At 38.6% G+C, this 18,131-nt stretch overlaps 3 protein-coding genes across 3 annotated transcripts; all 3 read left to right on the top strand.

Annotated features, from left to right (window-relative positions):
• Nucleotides 1-90: 90 nt before the first annotated feature.
• On the top strand, nt 91-2,493 carry LOC128866973 (activity-regulated cytoskeleton associated protein 1-like). Its single transcript, XM_054108054.1, has one exon. The coding sequence runs from the start codon at nt 309-311 to the stop codon at nt 1,035-1,037; it is 729 nt and encodes a 242-aa protein (XP_053964029.1). The 5' UTR covers nt 91-308; the 3' UTR covers nt 1,038-2,493.
• A 2,348-nt stretch (nt 2,494-4,841) lies between these two features.
• Nucleotides 4,842-7,544, top strand: LOC128866277 (activity-regulated cytoskeleton associated protein 1-like). The gene has a single exon (XM_054106870.1). The coding sequence runs from the start codon at nt 5,004-5,006 to the stop codon at nt 5,802-5,804; it is 801 nt and encodes a 266-aa protein (XP_053962845.1). The 5' UTR covers nt 4,842-5,003; the 3' UTR covers nt 5,805-7,544.
• A 5,794-nt stretch (nt 7,545-13,338) lies between these two features.
• On the top strand, nt 13,339-15,806 carry LOC128868666 (activity-regulated cytoskeleton associated protein 1-like). The gene has a single exon (XM_054111006.1). The coding sequence runs from the start codon at nt 13,554-13,556 to the stop codon at nt 14,280-14,282; it is 729 nt and encodes a 242-aa protein (XP_053966981.1). The 5' UTR covers nt 13,339-13,553; the 3' UTR covers nt 14,283-15,806.
• The last annotated feature ends 2,325 nt before the right edge of the window (nt 15,807-18,131 follow it).

Here is an 18,131-nt window from a genome sequence, read left to right as displayed (position 1 = left end):
CGTCTTGACTTAAGCGAACTCTCTCAGTTATTTTCACCGGTGAATCTTTATAAATTTCAAAGTTACACAAACAAATGTAAACACTTCTCGCAACCACTGCGAGCTTAACATAGATGTTTTCTCTCTGTTTCTGTAACTACAAAAGCCGCTAGGCTGCAAAATCAAAGGCAGTCACTCACAACCACAGCCAGTGATTAATACTTGGCCACGAAGGCATTCGCTATCACCAATAGACTTTGACCTCAGCTAGCAACAACAAACATTCCAGTGAATACAACACAAACAAACGAACAGCTATATTTAACAAAATGGAACAAAATCAAAATATCGTTCAAATGACCAACGATCAACTGCAGTCACTATTAGAGTCGGTACGTTTAGCCGCCATGGCAGGCGCTCCAGCCAACATCCAAGCCAAAGGCAGCTTTAGCAACTGTAGCAGCTGCTTTGGTGGTCAGCGCGACCATGAGATCGTCGAGGAGTTCATCACCTCCATTGTTACCTACAAAGAAATCGAGTCGATCAGCGATGAAGACGCACTTAAGGGACTATCTTTACTGTTCTATGGTCTGGCGTCCACTTGGTGGCAAGGCGTGCGCAGAGAAGCGAAAACTTGGAAAGAAGCCATTGCATTGATTCGCGACCACTTTTCGCCCACCAAACCCGCCTACCAGATTTACATGGAGATCTTCGAAAAGAAACAGGACGACCGTACTGCTATTGATACGTTCATCTGCCATAAGCGCGCTTTACTTGCTCAACTGCCAGAGGGACGTCACGACGAGGAAACCGAATTGGATTTGGTCTATGGTCTGCTGAACATCAAGTATCGTAAGAACATTCTACGCCAAGACATTAAGACGTTCCGCGAATTACTTGAGAAGTGCCGTATTATCGAAAACAATGACTTGGAATCAGAGGAAGTTCCACCGGTTCCAGTGCGTGATTTCAAACGTCCTAAACGCTGTACATATTGTAACTTCCGAGGTCACACATTCGAAGAGTGTCGAAAGCGCAAAATTGCGACTGATCAATAAATACAACCAAACTTCGCACTGCAACAGCTTCCTAACCAGGTATTCCTGGAACCACCTACGTACGATAACTACCATATACACACACAACAACAAACAATGGACAATGACATCATCACTTAGTGACGTCTCAATCTGAGCAGCTTACGCCGGTACCGTATTACTGAAGCAAAACTTTCGCTCTCTCCAACGAAGCGGAGAAACAGCGCCCAACGGTGTTGATTTGTTGATGAATAGCGGCAACAACAGCAACAAAACTATTTAGACTTAGTATTAGTATATAAATTCACATATACATTCATAGAAATAATTATTGTGAGTTTGAGTTGTTCTTTGCCCCTACAAAACTTTTGGAAATTTTATGTGGAAGGGGAAAGTTTTCTATGCACTTTAGCGGTTCTTTGATTGCTTTGTCTTAAATGCGTTATTATTTCCAATAGAGATGTACGGAGTGAAGGCATCTTGGATTCACGAATGTCTTTCATCCAACCGCAAACGCGAGTTTACGCTGTGTCAAACACGGCTCCAGATGGCTACGAACGCCAGCAATGGAGTTCCTTCATAGCCGAACAGTATTTATATCTCGAGCCACAATTCGAACCAGCCATACTTCAACAATATTGGTGACAATTTGCTTTATCTCAGATTTCGTACACTTGTGAGCATATCATAGTAGCTAGCATCTCTGCGGACATTCCGGTGGCTCAATATGAACCTACAAGTCTCACCTTTGGGATACAATAGAAAGTGACGACTAACTTTCGGTCGAAGAAAAACGTTTGATTTATTGTGTGAGTTGTTGGGATCCGAAGCAGATTGCTCCCTTTATGAAGATGACTGAGGAGATGAGTACTCGAAACATCGCTGCATTTGCCTGTTGGTGACAGTGGTTAAATAGGCATTCAGTGAGAGTTTGTGGTGTGACAAAACCGAAACTCACTTGCAAGTTTTTTTTAAACGTTTTAATACTTTTATATTTACATTTTTGTAATGATATCGAAAAATTGTACAACAATGGGATCGAGATCGTCATTCGCCAACTGATTTGCACTCCTTCATTTACTCAACTCTACGGCTTAGATTCGCCGCTCATTTCGCCTCCGGAAATGTTCCGATAGTCTTGGCTCTCTCAAAGAGACACAGAAATTTTTCGTGTTGCAGTTTTCAGTTTATTCAGATTATTCACTAGTGTGATTTACCGAAAGCATTAAAATCTGGAGGAACTGATCCGTATTTCGGTTCAAATGCGGTTGGTAGTGTCACCAGCTAAAGGTTTAGCGAGGGCACTACAGTCTGAGCATAAACATTCGAGGTCACAAGGGAACTATGCATTTAAGACTGCCTTATTTAAATATTTGTAATATTACATCACCCAATTCTAAGTTTGGAAAAAGAAGAAGAAGCAAAAGATTTAGTAGATAGAAAAATAAAAGAAGTCTGACTAATTTATATATTTAAATTTTGTTGTTCTTTACTCGAGGGGTGGCTGCATTAGAAATTGTAATAAAAAGCAGAGAGTTTGTAATAAAAATTAGATTCCTTTTCAAATACGTTGTCTTAAATCAAAGCAAGAGGTTAGAGAGTGGTGTGAACCAGGTTCTTCGGCTCTGAAATGAGTTCGTGTCCGAAAATCGGTTAAGAAGGTGTTAGCATCAGTTTTTTGGGATGTGAAAGGGATTTTGTTTGTAGATTACTTGCAAACTGGTAAAACAATAATTCTGAATATTATCCTAACCCTTTTGGGCCAGCTGAAGGAAAAAAACGTGAAAAAATACCCAGTTCACAAAAGAAAAAAATTATTTTTCATCAGGACAATGCACTGTGCCGAGAAGAGCATTTTGACAACAGTTAAAATCTATGAATAAAATTTAAAATAAAGGTCGAATTGTTGGAGCATCCACCGCAATCACCAGAATTGGACCCTAGCGACTTCCAGCTATTTGCAGACCTAAAAAAATTCAAACGTGTAATGTGTGTTTCATCAAATCAGGAGGTCATAACAGCTGTGCGGCGTATTTTGCAGCACTTTCAGATGGTCACTTCAGGTATGGAATTCATAAATTGGAGTCTCACTGGAGCAAGTGTATTGATGTACCGGGACTCAGAGACTCTACTGAATAATAAAGTGTGATTTAAACCATAAAATTGTGTATTTCTTTTCGTCCCGAAAAACTTATTGAGCAGCCTAGTATTTACCAAGAATGATAGAAACAAGATTGCGCCCATCAGAGAGTGCGTGAAGTCACATTGGCCGAGTTGTGCAGTGTTGCCAACCATTTGCTCTTCGCAATAAATTTAGTGCATTTTTATATATCAAAATGCGAAAGTTTTTAAGTTGGTGTTTGTTTCTTATTTTTAATTTAAAGCTACCGAAACTATAAATTAAAGCAAAAAACTTTATTATTAAACAAAAGAATGTTAAAAAAGGTCAATCTGAGGAGATATTAGTGTTAATGAAAATTTGTGGGTTCTTATAAAATTTGATATTTTGAAAGTGTAAATTTTATTTTTTGCTCCTTTTAAGGTTATGCAAGAATAATAAATGTCCCTCTCTCAACTCTTCTTAATATTGAAAACCTTTTTACACATTTTAAAAGGCGTTTGAATTTACTGAATGCGGATTAAAACCATAGACGTGTAATCATTTCCTCCGGTCCTCTATCCTTAGAGGGACATAGAGCATCCAGAGGTGTTTTTATGGTAAAAATAAACAACAAAATAGCAGAACATACTAAAGAAACTATAACGACAAAACAAAAGAGTACCTTATCAAGTTACATAACCTCAAATATAGCAAAAAAGTCATTCCCTTAACAAAAAACTCATAAATTAAATTGTAGATAAGCATAACACATTTATTTAAAAAAAAACGCACATTTTAAAGACAATTTGTGACGCATACAAAGTTCTTTAAGCGATTCAATAAAAATCTTGTATTTTAATTTCTTTAAATGGGCATTTTAGTGCGTTTTTATATCCAAAGCTAGGCAACACTGCAGTAGCGAGAGAGAGATTTGACTGCTGAAAGCAGAAGAACACCAACAACAACTGCAATCGCGCGCAATGCGACCAGATGTTGAAAAAAGTAAAGCTACATAAAAGTGACGGTTCCATTTTAAAGTAAGCCTGAGGAGCTTAGACTGTCTGCTATTTAGTACTCGTATAGGTATAACTGTGGTCTTAGCTTTGTCCGCTGTACCAAATTACCCACTAAGTTCTTCTTAACTAAGTCTATCGGATGCACAAACTTGTCAGTCTTCATACACCCCCAAACTTCTTGAGTCAAACTAAGCCATGCTGCCTAACTGGGCAGCGTTAGAGAGTTAGCGTAAGAGTAAGGCATTAGAGTAACGGCAGGGCTGTTCTTGGAAAAGGAATACCATGTCCGCTTTGCCCCGTATTTTCCTCATCGACTTTCTTAAGCTCTCCTTGTTTTCTTATTATTTCAATAATAAAGTATTTTACCATTGGTAGAAATTGTATCTGATTTCAAGAATTTTATATTTCATCTGAAAAAGCAAACCAACTGACCTTAGTAGCTTTTGCACATGACGCCTCCCGTAATTGAGTGCGTTTGGGTGTAACTTAGTTATTTCTCTGCCAAATATGTTTGTATGTATGTATGTATTTGTACAAAAGTGCATACCAACGGGGTAAATTTTGATAATTGAAAATAACGGATTAAAACATATTTCTCCCAACAACTGCAGGCTTTGGTCCAATGTACTCAATATAAAGACTTTTTCTCTCCTCTTCTGTGACTATAAAATCCGATTGACTTCAAAATCAATTTCAGTCTCTTACGACCACAGCCAGTGAATAATATTTGCGCCAGGAAGACATTCACCATCAGCATTGGCTTTGTTCGCTGCTGCCAACAACAAACGCTCCAGTGTCGCATCTACAACAAACAATAAATAAAACTACTTTGTTACAATAACAAACAAACAAACATTAATATTCAACAAAATGGCCGAAAACGTCGTACGAATGACAAACGAACAACTGCAGTCACTAATCGAGTCGGTACGTTTGGCCGCCGTGGAAGGCGCCAGCAGCGCCGTTTCAGCTACCATCCAAACCAAGGGCAACTTCACCAACTGTAGCATCCGGTTTGGAGGTCAGCGTGACCATGAGGCTGTCGAGCAGTTCATCACCTCCATTGTTACCTACAAAGAAATCGAGTCGATCAGCGACGAATATGCGCTTAAGGGGCTATCTTTACTGTTCTATGGTCTAGCGTCCACTTGGTGGCAAGGCGTGCGCAAAGAAGCGAAAACTTGGGCGGACGCCATCGCTCTGATACGCGACCACTTTTCGCCCACCAAACCCGTATACCAGATTTACTTGGAGATCTTTGAAAACAAACAAGACGACCGCGCTGCTATTGATACGTTCATCTGCCAGAAGCGCGCTCTACTTGCACAACTGCCAGAGGGACGTCACGACGAGGAAACCGAGTTAGATTTGGTCTATGGTCTGCTGAACATCAAGTATCGTAAGAATATTCTACGCCAAGACATTAAGACATTCCGCGAATTACTTGAGAAGGGCCGTATTATCGAACACCTTAACTTGAAATCAAAGGAAGTGCAAACAGGTCCAGTGCGTGATTTTAAACTTACCAAACGATGTACACATTGCAACTTCCGAGGTCACACATTCGCAGAGTGTCGAAAGCGGAGAACTTCGAACGATGAATCAAATACGGTGACTACCACACACACACACACACAACACCAACCAATGGAAAATGACATCATAGCTTAGTGACGTCTCAATCTGAGCAGCTTACGCCGGTACCGTATTACTGAAGCAAAACTTTCGCTCTCACCAACGAAGCGGAGAAACAGCATCCAACGGTGTTGATTTGTTGATGAATAGCGGCAACAACAGCAACAAAACTATTTAGACTTAGTATTAGTACATAAATTCACATATACATACATAGAAATAATTATTGTGAGTTCGAGTTGTTCTTTGCCCCTACAAAACTATTGGAATTTTTACGTGGAAGGGCAAAGTTTTCTTTGCACTTTAGCGGTGCTTTGATTGCTTTGTCTTAAATGCGTTATTATTTCCAATAGAGTTGTACGGAGTGGCGGCACCTTGGGCTCACAAACGTCTTTCATCCAACCGCAAACGCGAGTTCACGCTGTGTCAAGCACGGCTCCAGATGGCTACGAACGCCAGCAATGGAGTTCCTTCATTGCCGAAAACAATATTTCTTCAACCCGTGAAGATATTTGAAATCAGATTTTAAACAAAACGAATTATTATATTCGAGTCACAATTCGAACCAGCCATACTTCAACAATATTGGTGACAATTTGCTTCACCTCATATTGCGTACATGGATGAAGTTTTTTTTTTTTCAATCTAAAATTATAGTGATCTCATTCTATAGTAGCCATGAGGTTGGAGACTTGTAAGCATTAGTTGGAATATCTGCGGACATTCTTGAGCCCCTATATGAACCTACAGGTCTCACCTTCGGGATACATAGAAAGTGACCATAAATTTTTGCTTGAAGAAGAAAGTTTGATTTCTTGTGTGACTTGTTGAAGTCCGAAGCAGATTGCTGCCTTTATGAAGATGACTGAGGAGATGAGTGCTCGAAACACCGCTGCATTTGCTTGCTGATGACAGTGGTACGAAAGTCATTCAGTGAGAACTTGACTGGAACACCTTTGTATTTGTGGCTAATTAAGATATGCATTCTGACGTCTGCTAAACGTTTGGTTCACGGCTTTCTTCGGCGATGTTCCTTATGTTTGACCACTTCAGTTTGCGTAAATCAGTTGCAAATGCAAAGCTGGTAAATTCCTGCAATGACGATGACTTTTGGACAATGTTGCCCGCTCTCGAATGTGGCACAAAGCCTCCATTGCATATATGTAGAGGTGCTGCTTGACATTTTGTGTGTTGCATTTGTACAGCTTGGCGAACCATTCGGGAGTTTCTTGCGCCTTAAGAGAGCCCAATTTTGCGTGTGAGTGGCACCTGGTGGGTCTCATCTAGCTGAGGTACTAATGCTTTTCGCAACATGTTGGCAGTAAATCTACGTGTGGCAAAAGTAAATATCACCTACGAAAAAGATGATTACTTTTCTAATCACATTTTTGTAGTGATATCGAAATGCGCACAATTGGCACGCCGAATTGGCGATCTGCGGGCTGTGCAAACTTCCCTGTAGCGTCAAGCGTATGGCACGCCAACTTCCAACGCACTCATGCATTCACTCAACCCTACGGCTTGGGCAATGCATTGTGAGCATAGAAATTACGATCTCCAATGCGGCAATCATAAGGAACGGCTTTAAATAGTTAAGTTAGTTTTCTGTGTTGTACTGTGTATTGTAGTGCTAGGCTTAGTATTAACAGTAAAAAACAAAAACACAAAAAAAGAGAAAAAACAAAAAACAAACAAAAAAAAAGCAACAAATAATCGCTAAACAATAGAAACAGAAATGAAGAAGTCCTGCTAAAGACAAAGATACAATAAAAAGAAGTGAATGTCGAAATAAGAATGAAAATAATAATAAAATGAGAGAAAAAACATGAAATAATAATAATAATAATAATAAAATGAGAGAAAAAACATGAAATAATATTAATAATAATGAGAAAAGATAATGTAATAATTATAATAAAAAAAATGAAATAATAATCATTTTAATCCTAATAATAATAAAATAATAATAATAATAACTAACTCTTACAGCATTATTACTATGGGGAAAAAGGGCGGGTATTGTTCGTTAAATTGCGCCTTCCCAAATTACAAGCGGAGATAATTTCTGGTTGAATCATTAAAATTTCCTTAGACTTTGGAAACAATTCAAAGGGCGCGTCTGCTTCTTTACTGGTTCTTAAACAATCAAAAGCGAAACTCGGAAGGAGAAAATTTGTTATAATTGCGCATATTTTCATCAGCAATTGTCAGAAAATGGCGTAGGATGTGGTAGAACATATGCATTTCGAACATCAGTTAAGGGGGGAGCCTGCTTTAGAGACTTCAAAAAATCGATTTTTTCGTGGATTTTTTTTTGGGAAGGAAAGAAATATTCGATTGAAACGAAACTTTCAGGTTTTATTGTTATATATTTCAACAGTCTTCTCAAATTTTTTCATTAAAATATATGTCATATTATGCCTGGTACAAGCATTTTGCCGAGGCGCCTCGAGTGTGCATGTGTCGTGCGGCGGGAAAGATGCAGGTCGCCACTTTCATCAAAAACCAAAAACCCAAAAAAATTTTATTTTAGTATAGTATAGCTTCTAGTTAAACCAAGAAAATTTAACAAAAAGTGAGAAATTCAACAATTTTTCGCTAATAAAAAAAAAAGTTAATTTTTTTGGAAAAACAAATTCACTTTAGATTGTTTAAAAAGTGGGTTAATCATAACTTTCTTAAGGTTTTTTTAGGTTCAACTAGAAAGGAATTTAATTCCGAATACAATCAATGTTATCTCGTTTCGATAGGACGTTTAACTTTTTCCCTATCTTTCCCGCCAATTAGGAAAAATCGTAAAAATAAAAAACCGAGAAATCGCACTTCGAGCGATCCGGCCGCTCGTATACCTGCTCGACGCTTGCTCACAATTCCTTCTGTAACTCCGAAAATATTTTGAATTTGCTTTTGAGATTTTGAGGACACATTCTTGGATAGTTTGGGAAGAAATTTATGCAAAAAAAAATCGATTTTTGAAGCCTCTAAAGCAGGCTCCCCCCTTAAGTCATTTTAGGAAGCAGTGAAGCGCCACTTTCCACTTTCAGGGAGTTTTTTATTTCAACTTGGAATGCCTACATTCCAACAGCTAGAACTAAATGCTTGCATACATACATACAAAGAAGGCTAACGGCAATATTTTAATTACAGAAAACAACATTTTTCCATCCGAAGCAATTAGCGGATTAGGGCATTTTTACTTTTCCTGCAAAAAGGTTGTTTGTATTAACAGTTTTGCAATAACAACTAATAGTTTTCTATTTCTTATCACTTATTCTTTTGTCTTTATCACGCTTTACGTGACCTCCTTACAGGATGCTCCGGATATGTGCGACCGCTCTTCCAACATTTTGAGAATTACAGTCGCGCATAGACATTTAGCCATTCACTAATAATCGTAGCAGAGGTAGTGAAAGATTTTTAAGAGATGAAGTCACAAGTAAATGCAATGTCCATGTTACGAAATTAGCCTCCGGCCTTTCACTTTCCCCACTTGCGTGGACTTCTACATATGGAACCATCCTCCTGGGGACGGGACCTTACAATTGGTGATCATACATTTGAAAGCGTGGATCAAATTAAATATCTAGAACTGCTTCTCAGTAGAACGGGTGATACAACGATTGCTATCCAAGACCGTGTGCAGGCTGCAAGCAGAGCATATTTTGACCACATTAAACTATTAAAAAGCAAGCACTCGAGTAGAAGAACGAGAACACTGAAACCAGATACAATCACACAGTTAAGTATATTGGAAAGAATAGTTAGAGGAATATCGGGTTCAGTACAAGAAGAAAATTGTCTCTGTAACAACGAGGTAGAGGAATTCCTACATGGAGAAAAAGTCGTGCGGTTTGTTAAATCGCAGTGCATCCGCTGGCTGGGATACGTTTGCAGAAAACCAGATGAAAGGTTAGGTTAGGTTGACCTGGCTGGCTGAAAGCCATCACATAGACCGATTAATCCTTAGTGGTACCAGATGGAGGTTGACCTTTACGTTTCCTTGTAGTAGGCTTCTTGTACATAGTATGAGTGCGTCTTTTGCGAAAGTAAGATCTGAAGCTCGAACACCGAGAGACATTTTAACCACTCATATTGCAGAGCTCCTAAGCATTTCATTCGGGTTGTAGCTAATGCAGGGTAAGAACATAGAAGGAGTTCTAGAATTTCTCTCTCTTCTAGAGAGTTCTGCTTTCCTTTCTAGACAGGCCTAGTACGTATATCTGGGGTATTTATCTGCAAGTGGCTAGATTATTCCACCGACGGTCTATCCGTGTTTTCATGTCCGCAGCGATGCCATTGTATACCGTTTTTAAAGCTTTCGGTATGTTGTTTTCTTGTTCGAATTGTATGTAAACAGCGCTTTTGGCAATCTCATCTACAATTTCGTTTCCTGCAATGCCTCGACGTTTTTGCTAGGGCTATTTCTGCGGCCTTTCCTACCGCAAAGACTTCTGCTTGAAAAATACTGCAGTAGTCAGGGAGCTTAATTGGCCGTCCGATGTCCAGCTCTGCGCAATAAATCACTGCACCTACTCCGTCCATCATTTTCGAGCCGTCAGTAAATATATTAAGCGTATTGGGGCTAGGTTTCATACCTCTTTTCCACCCCTCTTCTTCTATAGTTGTTCGGAATCTCTTCACCCAATTGTGTTTCGAAGTCATATAATCCGTATTGGTCCGATAACTCGTACCTATTGAGCTTTGTCCGAATGTTTTACAGGTAAATTCAACCGTTGCGTTAAGTCTTGCGGCATATCTAGCTGCTAGATCTTCTGTCGCAATGTCAATCTGTGGTGGGTTGAGTATTCTTTCAAGTTTTGAAAGAATACCGCGCAAAGTTTAGGATGCCCGCATGTTTGGTTAAAAGCGAAGAGAGCGACCGCGAAAATGATGGCTAAACAACGTTGAGGACGATCTAAGAAGCATAGGAGCGACCAGCTACCGTAATTTGGCTATGCACCGAGATGCATGGAGAAAAGTTGTGGAGAAAGCTAAGGCGCACACCGAGCTGTAGTGCACAGAAACTTCGACGCTAATTTATGCCAAGAGTACGCAAACTGCTCAGTCTACAACGAGACAGAAGAGGCGGAAATTTTAGAAATTTCTTCTGTAGTGAATTTCTTAAAGAGTCCTTCATATTAGAGATCATATTCCATATTTCATATAGAGTCTTAAAATTTGAAGGACGTTCTAAAAATAATATTATTGAGATGTTCGATAGAAGTGACTGAGGGGCCAAAATCTTCACCTGGATCTTTAACTTTACTTAAATAGCAGCATAAATAAATTTCCTCAAAATGCTAGCGTTCTGGGAAGCCCGCTATAAATACATTGCACAATTCCATCTTTTATTTAATAGACTTGCCAGATTACCAGAAAATTTTTCTAGCCTACCAAACTCCTTATCTTTTTACCACTCACATGGCGATGGTTTGCTTGCATTTTGTGAAGCTAAAAGAACTACAAGAATTCATTTATCTCTTATTGTGAAATCGATTTGTTTATTGGTAATTTTATGACCACAGTTAGCTATAACGGTGCATTGTAAATCCTTGTGGAATTCTCGGTAGATTAATTTTTTACTTTTATTACTAAATTTTCTGTTATCGCTTTATTAGCTCAAAGGTGATTCCGAAAACGGTTACAAAATGTTAAAAAAAAAATAGTGAGATTTAGATTTAGATTTGTTGGAGAATCTCATGGCCTTTTGTGCGCTTTACTCATCACAATCCCTCTTCGAGACACAGTTCCCTTATTCCACTTAAGACAGAGCTGGATTGGACTGAGCGTATGTGTCTTTCTTTCGGCTGCAATTGGCCGAGATGGCGCAACCTTCTCCGTGCATTGAAGATGCGTTGGAGTCTCCTGGGAATCGACAAGAGTCAGTGGACCAAATCCCGATCATGTGGAGATGACTATGCAGTCTGCAATGGCCTGTGAGAATGCCAGTGAACATTCTCAGTTTATCCTTGGAAAGAGTTATGCGTTTTTTAAACCTCTTTTGGTTGTACCACCCCAGTAAACATTTCGCCAGGCATAGCCCCACTGTTTGCTGCCAACTAACCTCCCTTAGCCGTAGCTCTTCTCTTCCAAGCTTCTGCTTGGGCCATAGCAAGGAAGGGCCTATTAATGTTGAGGCCGCTGCCTCTCTTGCCAATGTAATGGACGCTACATTGTTCCCAGTTATACTCCTGTGTCCTGGGACCCAAATTAATTGGATGCGATTAGGCGTATCTAACACATTCAGTTTCTCGATATACTCAAAAACCAGTGAGGGCTTAATCTCACAGGGTGGCAGAGCCTTGAACGTCATCTGACTGAAGTTCGCTCTTTCCTGAAGCTGTTGTCTAAGTTTATCTCTGTACATAGACAAATGGCATACACCTCCGCTTGGAAGTTGCTTGGAAAACTACCCATCAAACAGAATGCTTGGTTCTGAGACCATTATATGCCAGCGCCTATGACTACTGGTGTTTTCGGGTTATCTATGTACCAGTGCGGGGTACATTCCTGGAGTTTACTTTCTAATGCAGGTGCAATCGAGCCTATTTTGTCGTCCAGTTCAAGACAAAAAAAACTTCTTTGCGAATTTGATGACTTTAGTGATATCATCTCTGGGTAGTTGGGTAAGTGGGAGCTGCAGACTCAGCAATGCCATATTCTTAGATGATATCACTTTTCCTTTACTTTTCCAAGTTGCAAAACAAAAAGACTTTGAAACAAAAACAATGAAGAATACAGATTGAGGATCAGTTTTGATTTTGTTTGCAAGCTAAGATCTTGACATTAATGATGAATGGAAAGTGATTTTTTTCATATGAAAGATAATCAGTTTTTCGACACTGGATCAAATAAATTCACTTTCCAGTCGCCTCTCCTAACGGCATAATATTTGGACAATTCACAAGATGTTTTAAAGTTGCAATTTTTTAGCAAAAGTTGTATTCAAATACAATATTTCAGCACTTAACCAGCTGATATAGGGAAGAGATGCCCGGAAGTGTAGGATATGTTGATGGGTCGAAACATCCAGAGCGAAATTTGTGTATCTAATTACCAGTTGATCGCCAGAGAGAGTACTTTTCCATTTAAGTGCTTTTTAATGACGCCTTTCATCCAAAATACCACGGAGTTCACTCAAGAAGAAATAAATCAATTCTATCAAAATTCTCCGCGTCCAGAATTATTTTGGACTTCTAAAGCAAAAATTTAAAAACAAAAAATTTTATAAATTTAATTTCGATAATAAGTTAGATAATTAGTTAAAAAAAAAGTTAAAAAAAAAGTTTAAAATTTAGTCTTTAATTCGATATTTGTGCTACTGGTAAGTGTAATTAGTACAACTGAACACAAAAAAAATTATTTTAAAATTTTAAATTAAATTGAATGCATATGGAACTTTTTCTTTCTTTTCCTTTCAGTAGAACTTCCATAGAGCCAAAATGACCTATGTAACAGCCAGCACCTTTGATGAATTCGTCTTGACTTAAGCGAACTCTCTCAGTTATTTTCACCGGTGAATCTTTATAAATTTCAAAGTTACACAAACAAATGTAAACACTTCTCGCAACCACTGCGAGCTTAACATAGATGTTTTCTCTCTGTTTCTGTAACTACAAAAGCCGCTAGGCTGCAAAATCAAAGGCAGTCACTCACAACCACAGCCAGTGATTAATACTTGGCCACGAAGGCATTCGCTATCACCAATAGACTTTGACCTCAGCTAGCAACAACAAACATTCCAGTGAATACAACACAAACAAACGAACAGCTATATTTAACAAAATGGAACAAAATCAAAATATCGTTCAAATGACCAACGATCAACTGCAGTCACTATTAGAGTCGGTACGTTTAGCCGCCATGGCAGGCGCTCCAGCCAACATCCAAGCCAAAGGCAGCTTTAGCAACTGTAGCAGCTGCTTTGGTGGTCAGCGCGACCATGAGATCGTCGAGGAGTTCATCACCTCCATTGTTACCTACAAAGAAATCGAGTCGATCAGCGATGAAGACGCACTTAAGGGACTATCTTTACTGTTCTATGGTCTGGCGTCCACTTGGTGGCAAGGCGTGCGCAGAGAAGCGAAAACTTGGAAAGAAGCCATTGCATTGATTCGCGACCACTTTTCGCCCACCAAACCCGCCTACCAGATTTACATGGAGATCTTCGAAAAGAAACAGGACGACCGTACTGCTATTGATACGTTCATCTGCCATAAGCGCGCTTTACTTGCTCAACTGCCAGAGGGACGTCACGACGAGGAAACCGAATTGGATTTGGTCTATGGTCTGCTGAACATCAAGTATCGTAAGAACATTCTACGCCAAGACATTAAGACGTTCCGCGAATTACTTGAGAAGTGCCGTATTATCGAAAGCAATGACTTGGAATCAGAGGAAGTTCCACCGGTTCCAGTGCGTGATTTCAAACGTCCTAAACGCTGTACATATTGTAACTTCCGAGGTCACACATTCGAAGAGTGTCGAAAGCGCAAAATTGCGACTGATCAATAAATACAACCAAACTTCGCACTGCAACAGCTTCCTAACCAGGTATTCCTGGAACCACCTACGTACGATAACTACCATATACACACACAACAACAAACAATGGACAATGACATCATCACTTAGTGACGTCTCAATCTGAGCAGCTTACGCCGGTACCGTATTACTGAAGCAAAACTTTCGCTCTCTCCAACGAAGCGGAGAAACAGCGCCCAACGGTGTTGATTTGTTGATGAATAGCGGCAACAACAGCAACAAAACTATTTAGACTTAGTATTAGTATATAAATTCACATATACATACATAGAAATAATTATTGTGAGTTTGAGTTGTTCTTTGCCCCTACAAAACTATTGGAATTTTTATGTGGAAGGGGAAAGTTTTCTATGCACTTTAGCGGTGCTTTGATTGCTTTGTCTTAAATGCGTTATTATTTCCAATAGAGATGTACGGAGTGAAGGCATCTTGGATTCACGAATGTCTTTCATCCAACCGCAAACGCGAGTTTACGCTGTGTCAAACACGGCTCCAGATGGCTACGAACGCCATCAATGGAGTTCCTTCATTGCCGAACAGTATTTATATCTCGAGCCAGAATTCGAACCAGCCATACTTCAACAATATTGGTGACAATTTGCTTTATCTCAGATTTCGTACAATGATCAAGTTTTTTTTTTAATCGGAAGTTGTAGTGATCTTATTCTATACTAGCCATGAGGTTGGACACTTGTGAGCATATCATAGTAGCTAGCATCTCTGCGGACATTCCGGTGGCTCAATATGAACCTACAAGTCTCACCTTTGGGATACAATAGAAAGTGACGACTAACTTTCGGTCGAAGAAAAACGTTTGATTTATTGTGTGAGTTGTTGGGATCCGAAGCAGATTGCTCCCTTTATGAAGATGACTGAGGAGATGAGTACTCGAAACATCGCTGCATTTGCCTGTTGGTGACAGTGGTTAAATAGGCATTCAGTGAGAGTTTGTGGTGTGACAAAACCGAAACTCACTTGCAAGTTTTTTTTAAACGTTTTAATACTTTTATATTTACATTTTTGTAATGATATCGAAAAATTGTACAACAATGGGATCGAGATCGTCATTCGCCAACTGATTTGCACTCCTTCATTTACTCAACTCTACGGCTTAGATTCGCCGCTCATTTCGCCTCCGGAAATGTTCCGATAGTCTTGGCTCTCTCAAAGAGACACAGAAATTTTTCGTGTTGCAGTTTTCAGTTTATTCAGATTATTCACTAGTGTGATTTACCGAAAGCATTAAAATCTGGAGGAACTGATCCGTATTTCGGTTCAAATGCGGTTGGTAGTATCACCAGCTAAAGGTTTAGCGAGGGCACTACAGTCTGAGCATAAACATTCGAGGTCACAAGGGAACTATGCATTTAAGACTGCCTTATTTAAATATTTGTAATATTACATCACCCAATTCTAAGTTTGGAAAAAGAAGAAGAAGCAAAAGATTTAGTAGATAGAAAAATAAAAGAAGTCTGACTAATTTATATATTTAAATTTTGTTGTTCTTTACTCGAGGGGTGGCTGCATTAGAAATTGTAATAAAAAGCAGAGAGTTTGTAATAAAAATTAGATTCCTTTTCAAATACGTTGTCTTAAATCAAAGCAAGAGGTTAGAGAGTGGTGTGAACCAGGTTCTTCGGCTCTGAAATGAGTTCGTGTCCGAAAATCGGTTAAGAAGGTGTTAGCATCAGTTTTTTGGGATGTGAAAGGGATTTTGTTTGTAGATTACTTGCAAACTGGTAAAACAATAATTCTGAATATTATCCTAACCCTTTTGGGCCAGCTGAAGGAAAAAAACGTGAAAAAATACCCAGTTCACAAAAGAAAAAAATTATTTTTCATCAGGACAATGCACTGTGCCGAGAAGAGCATTTTGACAACAGTTAAAATCTATGAATAAAATCTAAAATAAAGGTCGAATTGTTGGAGCATCCACCGCAATCACCAGAATCACCTAGCGACTTCCAGCTATTTGCAGACCTAAAAAAATTCAAACGTGTAATGTGTGTTTCATCAAATCAGGAGGTCATAACAGCTGTGCGGCGTATTTTGCAGCACTTTCAGATGGTCACTTCAGGTATGGAATTCATAAATTGGAGTCTCACTGGAGCAAGTGTATTGATGTACCGGGACTCAGAGACTCTACTGAATAATAAAGTGTGATTTAAACCATAAAATTGTGTATTTCTTATCGACCCGAAAAACTTATTGAGCAGCCTAGTATTTACCAAGAATGATAGAAACAAGATTGCGCCCATCAGAGAGTGCGTGAAGTCACATTGGCCGAGTTGTGCAGTGTTGCCAACCATTTGCTCTTCGCAATAAATTTAGTGCATTTTTATATATCAAAATGCGAAAGTTTTTAAGTTGGTGTTTGTTTCTTATTTTTAATTTAAAGCTACCGAAACTATAAATTAAAGCAAAAAACTTTATTATTAAACAAAAGAATGTTAAAAAAGGTCAATCTGAGAAGATATTAGTGTTAATGAAAATTTGTGGGTTCTTATAAAATTTGATATTTTGAAAGTGTAAATTTTATTTTTTGCTCCTTTTAAGGTTATGCAAGAATAATAAATGTCCCTCTCTCAACTCTTCTTAATATTGAAAACCTTTTTACACATTTTAAAAGGCGTTTGAATTTACTGAATGCGGATTAAAACCATAGACGTGTAATCATTTCCTCCGGTCCTCTATCCTTAGAGGGACATAGAGCATCCAGAGGTGTTTTTATGGTAAAAATAAACAACAAAATAGCAGAACATACTAAAGAAACTATAACGACAAAACAAAAGAGTACCTTATCAAGTTACATAACCTCAAATATAGCAAAAAAGTCATTCCCTTAACAAAAAAACTCATAAATTAAATTGTAGATAAGCATAACACATTTATTTAAAAAAAAACGCACATTTTAAAGACAATTTGTGACGCATACAAAGTTCTTTAAGCGATTCAATAAAAATCTTGTATTTTAATTTCTTTAAATGGGCATTTTAGTGCGTTTTTATATCCAAAGCTAGGCAACACTGCAGTAGCGAGAGAGAGATTTGACTGCTGAAAGCAGAAGAACACCAACAACAACTGCAATCGCGCGCAATGCGACCAGATGTTGAAAAAAGTAAAGCTACATAAAAGTGACGGTTCCATTTTAAAGTAAGCCTGAGGAGCTTAGACTGTCTGCTATTTAGTACTCGTATAGGTATAACTGTGGTCTTAGCTTTGTCCGCTGTACCAAATTACCCACTAAGTTCTTCTTAACTAAGTCTATCGGATGCACAAACTTGTCAGTCTTCATACACCCCCAAACTTCTTGAGTCAAACTAAGCCATGCTGCCTAACTGGCTATCCCAAAGAGTTAGCGTAAGAGTAAGGCATTAGAGTAACGGCAGGGCTGTTCTTGGAAAAGGAATACCATGTCCGCTTTGTCCCGTATTTTCCTCATCGACTTTCTTAAGCTCTCCTTGTTTTCTTATTATTTCAATAATAAAGTATTTTACTATTGGTAGAAATTGTATCTGATTTCAAGAATTTTATATTTCATCTGAAAAAGCAAACCAACTGACCTTAGTAGCTTTTGCACATGACGCCTCCCGTAATTGAGTGCGTTTGGGTGTAACTTAGTTATTTCTCTGCCAAATATGTTTGTATGTATGTATGTATTTGTACAAAAGTGCATACCAACGGGGTAAATTTTGATAATTGAAAATAACGGATTAAAACATATTTCTCCCAACAACTGCAGGCTTTGGTCCAATGTACTCAATATAAAGACTTTTTCTCTCCTCTTCTGTGACTATAAAATCCGATTGACTTCAAAAT

Source organism: Anastrepha ludens, chromosome 6, assembly GCF_028408465.1.
Source record: "Anastrepha ludens isolate Willacy chromosome 6, idAnaLude1.1, whole genome shotgun sequence".
NCBI classification, from domain to species: Eukaryota; Metazoa; Arthropoda; class Insecta; order Diptera; family Tephritidae; genus Anastrepha; species Anastrepha ludens.
The sequence above is the reverse complement of the archived record's forward strand: the minus strand, read 5'-3'. Positions and strand labels throughout refer to the sequence as shown.